Source organism: Pollicipes pollicipes, unplaced genomic scaffold (assembly GCF_011947565.3).
Source record: "Pollicipes pollicipes isolate AB1234 unplaced genomic scaffold, Ppol_2.1 Scaffold_4740;HRSCAF=5597_pilon_pilon_pilon, whole genome shotgun sequence".
NCBI classification, from domain to species: domain Eukaryota; kingdom Metazoa; phylum Arthropoda; class Thecostraca; order Pollicipedomorpha; family Pollicipedidae; genus Pollicipes; species Pollicipes pollicipes.
The window spans coordinates 5,608,419-5,618,166 of NW_023596545.1; the positions used below are offsets into that span (position 1 = coordinate 5,608,419).

The following is a 9,748-nucleotide window of genomic DNA, read 5'->3' on the forward strand; positions in this document are numbered from 1 at the left end:
GAAATCTTTTGCATCACTACAGCGTGGCACCACAATCCACGAGGTAATCACGTTCCTGAGCCTAGGGGACAACAGGGATTTGATGAATATTTCGATACGTGTTTTTACAGAATTGAAGGTAAAAACTTTGTTTTACGACGGCACTACGACGGTTCTATGGAAATGGGGAAGCAAATAACGTTCTAGCAAAACTGGACAGACCTCAAGTATTAACACCCACGAAGAAGTACGAGATTCGACCCTGACGCGACGCAAACGTTGACAAGTTACGACACCGGAGGAGCCACCGCGATCCCGAGAACACATAAAGACTCACCATCCCCAACATGGGAGATGGCTCCGTTTGTCGCGTCTCGAGTATTGCACTTCCTATTGTATCCCTCCCCCCCCCCGCCCCCCCTCTCAGTCTGCGCATGCACATTACACACCGATACGCCCAACTCCACAGACACCAGGCACTACTTGGTCTTCTTCGCCTCGATCTTCCTGAACCTGGGCAGCTCGTCCTTGCATTTCTTGTGCACGTTGTTCAGATCAAACGCAGCGACGACGTTATCCTGAAACGGTGGCAGACGGATACAGATTGCAAACTGAATCTGCGCTGTGCACCCTCACACATTGAGCAAGAAGTCAAAGGAGATCTCTTGGAATATCATTTTCTGTTACTAACAGTAAGCCAACATCCAACCCAATGTAATGATCATGCACCTAGTCACCAAGACGAAAGTGATAAGCTTCATGCATGCAAACCTCCCTTTAATACAAACAAACACAAGCTGTGATCCATCACAGTGATAAGCCTGTAAAAGAAAAAGACAACAGCTTTCTACCCTGACCCAGGTCGGATACAGCCTATTCACCTGAGCACTTGTGAGGTCGGAAATCTGTTACAAAACACACGACCAGGGGCCTAAACAGATTGGGGAACGCCACGCGGGCCACATTGAAGTCACACATCACATGCTCAAAACCTTCAAGGTGAAAGTACAAAGTCTCACCTCAAACATAACGGAAGGCCGGGCACATAACCCTCTCATTAGACTGAAGGCAGACTTAATTACACCTCTCTGACCTGTCCCAAAATGGTAAGACATCCCTCCAAGTCTCGCCCCGGCCAGACGTCGCACCACCACCACCTCCCCCCGTTCCCCCCCCCCCCCCCCCCAACGCCGCCGCCACGGACCTCGCTGAAGGTGAAGGGCACCAGGCGGCCGCGCTCGTCGAAGCCAGGCCGCCGGCTGACCTCCTCGCCGCCATCGAACAGCACCACAGTCGGCAGCTGCCGGCTGAAGCTGGACGTGCTGATGCGGTACTTCTGGGCGGCGTCCGGGTGGCGCGTCACGTCCACCTTGCCGAACACCAGGTTGTCCAGCGCGTACCTGCGGCCGCGCCGGCCGCGTCAGACGGAGCCGCGCCGGCGCCGGCCGCGTCAGACGGAGCCGCACCGGCGCCGGCCGCGTCAGACGGAGCCGCACCGGCGCCGGCCGCGTCAGACGGAGCCGCACCGACGCCGGCCGCATCAAACAGAGCCGCACCGGCGCCGGCCGCGTCAGACGGAGCCGCACCGGCGCCGGCCGCGTCAGACGGAGCTGCACCGGCAGACGGAGCCGCACCGGCGCCGGCCGCGTCAGACGGAGCCGCGCCGGCGCCGGACGGCATTCACGGACCACCGGCTCCGTGATGGACACACTCGGGAAAGGACACAGAAGCTTACACAAAACCCGAACTAGTGCTGGCGGACCACGCGTTCAGGCCTCACCAGACGTGGCTTCACTCTGCGCCCGTCCATCTGCGCTAGCCTCCAAAAGATGTAAATGCTGCGACGCTGATGATGACAGCATTTTGCACAAGCAGCAACCATGTAACAAATGACATTCTGTACGCGCCTAATGCGTTTAATTCTCAAGGCCCTATAACAAGCCAAGCTGATTCCTTCGTATGTTAAGCCAGCCTGCAAATGTTTGACAATTATTTTCGATGACAACGTCCAGAGTGGGATAAAGAACAACGGACTTCAATATGCGGCAAGTTTTGAAAGTACGGAGTGGCCCAGATTAAAATCAACGCATATTTTACCCCAGCAGTGGCCAGCGCATTCATCGCATATTTGCGGCTGTGGTGGTTATACAACGCGGTCAGCGACAGCGGTAACCATCAGTGCCCCTTGCTTAGATTTACTCAGATACTTTTCAATGGGTTACACCCCATTCTGAGCTCTTTAAAAAGGCATCTCACATTACTTCAAATGTAGGAAGTGAATCCTCCACAGGAAATTGGAATCAACGAAATATTGGTCTTATTTTTTAACATTGAGGACGCAAGTGGCCGAAATCGGGGGAGAAATCATGTCTATAGGGAGGGTTAGGTGAGCCTCTTCCGGCTGACCTCGCCCAGAATCCAATCTAGAAAGTGACACCCCTTCCCTAACCTCACTTTAAACAAGTACACGTTTCCTTCGGCGCGAATCGCTTGAAGCTCTCCGTTCGTTACATGCCTAGCGTCATACATGTAAGTGATGTTTTCGGGTCCTACCGATAGGTGGCGCCACATAAAATTCACTTGTGTGCGCTCGCTACATGAGAATGACTTTCACTCAAACAAAACAGGCAGTAGCTAATTTGCGTGACAGTCTCCGTATGTGGGATCAAACAACCAACCAAAAGATGTGCTCCAAATCGACTCCTTTTGACTTCAACATATGAGTGAATTACAAAAGTACTAAAATACCCTTGAATTGTTCTAAGCATGCAGAAAAGCTGGAAATTGCAACAGGCTTCTTCTATCAAAACAAAATTCATGAGATAAAATCATGCAGAATGGTAGTTCGGATAAGTCCAGATTCCCAGATCAGACAACAGCATCTGTCCTTCTTTCTTCATCCAAAATTTATTTCATCCAGAGTCCCCCCCCCCCCCCCCCAGGGGGCAAGTTGCATACATCAGCCATGGGCGTTCCTAGTGCTCCTACACCACACCCTGGAGGAAGCCCTCTCCCCCCCCCCCCGAACGCCTCCATAAAGCCCATAGGTTTTCTGTGTGCGGCAACTCTCAGCATGAAGGGGGGGGGGGGGGGGGAGGCTGCCGCATGGTCACGGTCTCACCGCACCATTCACTTATCTCCTTCATTCCATAATACTGATCTCCTTCATTCCATAACGCTGAAAGTTATTGCTGGGCGAAAGGGCTCCAAGTGCAACCAAGCCACACAAAAGACAACAAAAAACATTGTGGTGCAAAGCCTCAGTGATGGTACGCTTTGCCAGTGGCGTAGCCCAGCTTTGGCCCACGGAGAAGCGACCACACACGTGGCGCCACCATCGCAGAAGAGTTTACCAGGTCCCCGCCATCCCAAAACGCCGATCAGTCGAGACACCTCCGTGGGTTCATGGGGAAGTGGCTGCCACTCCGCTGCTCTCTTGTTTTGTATCAACGCTGTTGGCACGGTAATGTCCACTTACGACACATAAAAGGACGGGCAGTACATCTGTGTCCAGTATACATTAACATGCCCATGCAGCACATCCCTAATATCGCGATGATTACGAATACAGCACGCGGACAATGTAGTTTGGGTGACGATTCGACCGGGAGAATAAGAGGAGCAACTGAAGCTTCGCCACGTGTTGCACATTTAATCGTCAATTCAAAAGTGGCACGGACGACAAAGAGCCCTCGATTTCCCTAATAGAACCGCAGTTCGTTTAAACGCAGCACGGACTGCGGCCTTGTCATCGAACACGGACGCTGGTGCAATACTTCTGTGTGACTCACGGTTTATTACAGCTGCTAGCCAATGGGGTATGACGTGTCGATTGCAACGAAAAGCATGAACACAAAGCTGGTGAGATAAAACTGAAAAATGAACTAAAAAATAGCCAAACTTACGGAACTATGCATCGAGTGCAGTGTCAGGCTTATCGATGCAACCCATCGTACATTAATACATCACCGCACCCGCACCGCTTTTAGGACGACTTTGTTGTAAGCCTCCTGCATGGTTGATTAAACAACAGACTTCACTTTACGAATGAACCTCACGCTGACTCTCATGGCCCAGCTGGAATCTGCCCCGCTGTCATTGCTTTGTTGTAGAGGCTTAATGGGCATAGCCTTACAATTTTTGCACCACGGAGGATCGGGCTGACGGTACTTTTCATCACATGTTCATGGGCGGTGGATGGAGGTATGAAATCTAGCTGTTTCAGAGTATCAAGCAATCTATACTTTGTAAAGCATACCCCCCCCCCCCCCCAAGGTACTTGTGTGGGCATTCTACGAAGCATCCCGAGGGCGCGAACAGGCGCGCCCTTGGCAGCAGCTGTGGTAACAGCGCATACCAAGATGGGCACATACAGACGTCTGTCTCGATAGAAATGACAGTAGTGTCTAGATGGCAGTGACAACATAAAAAAGTGACCGGCCATGACTGGGACAGTCTTGTGTTTTCCCCAGGCCTCGTCCACCCTCGACCTCCACCCAGACCCAGCGCACAACTCACGTGCCGGACAGCCTGGAGAAGACGTTGGCGAAATTGACGGAAGACGGAAACCAGGTGGCGAAGAAGCAGACGAAGAAGACCATGTTACGCTGCTCGGCCAACGTGTCCTCAAGCTCCTGGTAGGAGAAGTAGGTGACCCGCTCGGGCACGGTCGAGACGGGCTCCGGGAACCACACGTACACCACTGAGGGCACACACGCAGAGAGCGGGGCTACTGGCGGATGCCAACGTAGAGCGGGTGGCAGCGGCGATGCTGTCATGTGGCCGTTCACTGCACACGAGCCCGTGCTGTTGTCACTGATCCCACATGTGCGTGACGCACCGAGAGGCATACAGGCATATACACCTGCATGGCATACCAGTCAGAAGTAGAGACAGCATGGTGAACAAGGACAATGCCAGCTAGCGACTTGTGCAGAACAGCGGGAAAAACTAGTGAATTGACCCTCCCCCCCCCCCCTAAAGAACGGGAGAAACGAGTCTGGTGTCTGTCATTGGGGCTTTACGACGTACTCAGCTGTTGAGACCATATAGCGTCGCCTGCCTCTCACTCTAGCAGGAAGGGCAGGCACCGCGGGAACCCCGTACCTCTGGTTTCCCAGACGCGTAGTGGTAAAATCGTGGCTGATATGGACAGTATTTCCCTAACTATCTAAAACGCTACGTTTCTCGTCAAGGTTCAAGGAGGATTAACTTCCTTGCAAATCCAGCACACACACACTGGCAGGATCTGGTGCTCCAGCAGTCGGTGCAACATTGACCTGATAAATTCACAAACACATCACAAAATCGGAAACTCTGTAAGGGCCAAGCATCGTCCATAATGATGCTCACTGGTCGCCAACACCAGGTAGATGACGCCTTTGACGGGATCTGAGTAGAACCAGAGCACCAAGCTGAGCAGCTTCAGGTAGGTATAAGTGGTGCTCAGGTACGGTAACACGCCGCGAGCTCCCGTCTTCTTGGTCTTTGCCCAAATGACGACAGCGACGAAGAACAGCAGTTTGCTTTCATTCTGAAAATGGCGTCCTTCTTACTGGTCTGCCCTTTATATACTCAAAGATCATGCAATCAGACAAAAGTATAGCTGATCAGACACAGTCGATGTTTACATACTATGTGCATTAGCTATGGAAAGTCACCCCACTACAGTCAACCAGACTGAAACATCAAACAATCCACGTCACTTCCGTTGCCAGCATACTCGATCATTTGTTGGCGACGGCGGTTATAGTGTAAACAATACCAAAACGTTAAAATCCCAAACAATGACCCTTGCGACCATGGAATGTCCTCCACGTAGTATAATGAGAACAGGTATCTTTACAGAAAAAAATGCCATTCCTAAACAGAAATGAGGAAAAGCTTAGCAAACTCAGCTAGCACCCCAAATAAACAAGAATCATCCACCCACAAGCGTCGAAGTGCACTGTAACCCGTCGTTGCCTGGCACTGAGAGCGCTCATCCGTCCCCAGCCGGTGCAGGCGCCCTGCCCCCGCGCCAGCCAGCCGCCGAGCGGAAGGCGAGGCGCCCCCGCTCGCCGAGAGTGGGCCGGCGGTGGGCAGCGGCGCCCCGACTCACATCGGACAGCTCGCACGGCTCCGGGCCCGGGAACACAAACTCGCACACCACTGGTGTGTACTTGAACACCAGGAAAGAGGAGGCCAGCAGCATGTTTAGCACATGGTGCGCCGTTAGCAGTGTCTTGATCTCGGACAGCATGATCTCCGAAGAGCGCACTGGCGCGATCCAGTCGTGACAGAGCAGCTGCTGATGGATAGCGAGAGTCAGATCAGAAGTTGCAGATAATTTGCACACTAAAATAATAACTGAAGTCAAAGCAGCTGTTAGAAGCAAGACACAATATTCATGTGGCTGTCATTGATCGTTCAATGACAATGACATTGCATGGTGTGTTAATATACACCCCCTGCCCCCCCCAAAATGCACACACACACACACACACACACACACACACACACACACACACACACACACACACACACACACACCACACACACACACACACACACACACACACACACACACACACACACATGCATATATATATATATATATATATATATATATATATATACAATTTAAATAGCAGACAGCAAATCTAACAACAGGTTGCTGGGATGTATTTGTACTGCTAAGAGAAAGATGTGGCCAGGGCCTCTGCAAAAGCCCGTGACAAGGAAGGACTGATCTCCAAGACACCTCTGCAGTGCAACATGGTAAGAGCAGTACAATGCCAGCCATGAGAGTTGTCATTTGTCACCATCCAGATAACGCCATAACTAAACTCATGGAAGATTACACTCAGACATCCTTGCTGCCAATACTGACAGGTCAATCAATATGTTGGACAGTGTAACATTCATGGAGCTTTACAGGCAGGGGTCCTCTGAAAAAAACACTTACGTGCCAGTTCAGAAATAGCATTCCGCGGAAAATAGTTGGCAAAGAGTCAAGTTAGGGCCGACAATAGCAACCAAAACATAAATCAACCTACAATCCATTGACACCCTTTCAACTGTGATCAGAACAGTCGAAATAGTTTTTTTGGGTGGGCATTCACCATAACAAACTAGACTACATATCTGTGTAGTTCTCATGGGCCATATCTCAGTTAGAGGCAACAAAAGCAGGCTTTTGAGATCAGTTCCAGAAACAGTGATACCGGCCATTTTCTAAACATTATTTGAACATCCGTGGATCAATTTTGAGATATGTTACAGTGAATAGTAACCAATGCATTCACCTACACCCTGCAGTTGATTTAATCTAATTATAGGCTTTTGGATGCAGGATCTGACATCAAACCCACACATCCTAAAATGATGGATCCATCACTTATAGATGACAGTATGACCATCTGCACATGTCCATTCACACCTTGGTAATTTGATTGCTCATTTTCTCACCTGCCAACTAAGAATTTGTTGATCTTGGGTCACTATTATATTTTGCCATGAAGATTTTGACTTGGTTCTGAGCTGTTTCTCAAGCTAACTTCACACTTGCAAAATTTGCCCTTTTACATACCAATGAAACAGCAGATAGGAAAGTGTTCTACTACTAGGACATGGCAGGAAAGCCCACAATATCAAAGAGCTTGCATACAAATGGTCCTCATCAACATTTGTACCTAATGCTGCAAGAACATGTGTATCCATTGATACTTTCAAGATATGAAATGCCATAAACAATCATAAAACAGAAATATCTCAGGGGTAACTTATCATCCTCCCTTCAAAACATATTATTACAATAACAGCAACAAATATTGGTCTATAATAATGACAGTGTCTGTAATATTAATGGCACAGTACCAATGGACCAGTACCATTTCAGCAAATCAAGGCCAGCATTTCCTTTTCACAGTGGAGTTTTTGTGTACTGCTCGTTGGTGAATTGAAGCGGCCTACTATGAAAACTTAATACAATAGAAATATGGCACAGAAATATGATGTTGCACAACACACCACTGAAACAGAGAGAGTGAGTGATGTCTTAAAGAGGCATTATGTGAGGAATGACAGGCATAATAACAAGAAAAAGTAGCAGTAGGAGTAGGTAGGAGTGAACATCAGAGTGGGAGTGGCAATGGGAGTTGGAGAAGTGGGCATGGAAGGAGTGGGAATAAGAGGAGTGGGAATCGGAGGAGTGCAGGTGAGAGCATGAGCAGGAGTAGGAGTACAAGGGTATGGGTGAGAACAAGTGAAGGGGTAAGTGTAGGGGTAGGGGTAGGGGTAGGGGTAGGGGTAGGTGTAGGGGAGGGGAATGGGTTATGGAGTTGGGATTGGTTTAGATGGGTGGGGCAAGTTAGGAAAAGGAAGGTTCACTAGGTTATATCATTGACTTACCAACACTCAATACTGGCACTGGATAGCTTGAACATCACATCAATATCTCACTAATACATCATATGATCCATTATGTTGAAAAATCAATTATTAGTATGCAAAAGCTAAGCCTTGAAAAGCAGATGCTGGCCTTGATCTGTGTGGATGGCCTTGATGTGTCAATATTGTGCCATCAGTGTTATGGATTTTAGCCTGCTATCCCTGCCATGATTATTAGATTTTGAGGTAAGATGTAAGTGATGGATATGATGTCCCTGTTATGATGTGTTCTGTTGTTCTGTTGTGATTTATCTACAATGAACTCTATAAAGTTAGGTACAAATGGTCACCTTGACCAATGCAAATGCCTTATAATGAAAAAAGCCTATATTTTGGAAATTTTGCATGCTTCTCTGCATTTGCATATCTCTGAAAACTGCCTGAACCCTCATCATTGATAGCAATAATACTGAATTCCAAGAAGATTACTGACTGGGCAAATCAAGTTTAAGTTACCAATATACCACATGTTTCACTCACATGTCTCTATGATTTATAGTTATACATATATGCATACTTCCTAAACATGTGTGTTGATGTTTAAACAGATTTCCCAATGGCATTGCAGTGTCCGCTCTGCAATGTAATATGTAACCTTTTGCAAGAAGATTCCAACAGTGGCTGATTAAACTAATTGGTGTTGCAATAGATAAGGAACATTGCATACAAGGTGTGATGTACTTTATTGTATATACAGCAAGTACAGTATTTGATACATGTTGATAACCAATTTCAGTGTGCAGACAACCAGTGTTTCAAGGAAGCATGCTGTGGCACAGGCAATTTCAGGCCAACGCTCAACAAATTTGATGCATAAGTTAAGCACAACTTGGCCTGGCCTGATTTCAGCTCATGCAGTAGTCAGCTGTCAAAACCACCCATAAACGTGAAATTTCAGGTTCAATTTCGAGAGAACAACTAAGTCAATTCCATAAAACACTTGTTTTTAAACACACTTTACAGCACTTAGAAATTTTAGTGGTTAGCTCCTCCGCACACCTATTTGTTTCGCGAAACAACATCCTCGACCATAAAATACCCAATAATAAGCCGGCCGCAAAGAGCAGCGGCTGGGAAAATAGAAAATCTCCTGCAATGCACCCGTCGACATATGAAGCGTACCAACCCTTAAAAACTAATACCACATTCACCGATATCCCGCCAATCCGCCGGCCACCCGTCCGTTGTCACTACCACCGCAATCACCGCAATCACTTACAGCCGCATTTGAAACAAAAGCTCTGTAATTGTCTCTAAACTGGGGCATACGCAGGAAGAGTACAAAATGAATGCACAGATTCCTGTACAGTAAAAACAAGTTTCAATCTTGTAAAAAAAT

The 9,748-nt window shown here is 48.3% G+C and overlaps 1 protein-coding gene across 5 annotated transcripts; it reads right to left on the bottom strand.

Annotated features, from left to right (window-relative positions):
- Positions 1-442: 442 nt before the first annotated feature.
- LOC119099150 (thioredoxin-related transmembrane protein 2 homolog) lies at positions 443-9,600 on the bottom strand. 5 transcript variants are annotated; one of them, XM_037222254.1, is made up of 7 exons: positions 9,536-9,575; positions 7,429-7,538; positions 6,080-6,265; positions 5,332-5,512; positions 4,498-4,681; positions 1,184-1,379; positions 443-557 (listed from the first exon to the last, which is right to left on the bottom strand). In XM_037222254.1, exons 3-7 carry the CDS (start codon positions 6,218-6,220, stop codon positions 459-461), a joined length of 801 nt encoding a protein of 266 aa, XP_037078149.1. In that variant the 5' UTR covers positions 6,221-6,265; positions 7,429-7,538; positions 9,536-9,575; the 3' UTR covers positions 443-458. The 5 variants fall into 5 exon arrangements, with proteins under 5 accessions (XP_037078149.1, XP_037078145.1, XP_037078146.1 ...); XM_037222250.1 differs by lacking the exon at positions 7,429-7,538 and having other exon boundaries at positions 9,536-9,600; XM_037222251.1 differs by lacking the exon at positions 7,429-7,538 and having other exon boundaries at positions 9,561-9,590.
- Between the last annotated feature and the right edge of the window lie 148 nt (positions 9,601-9,748).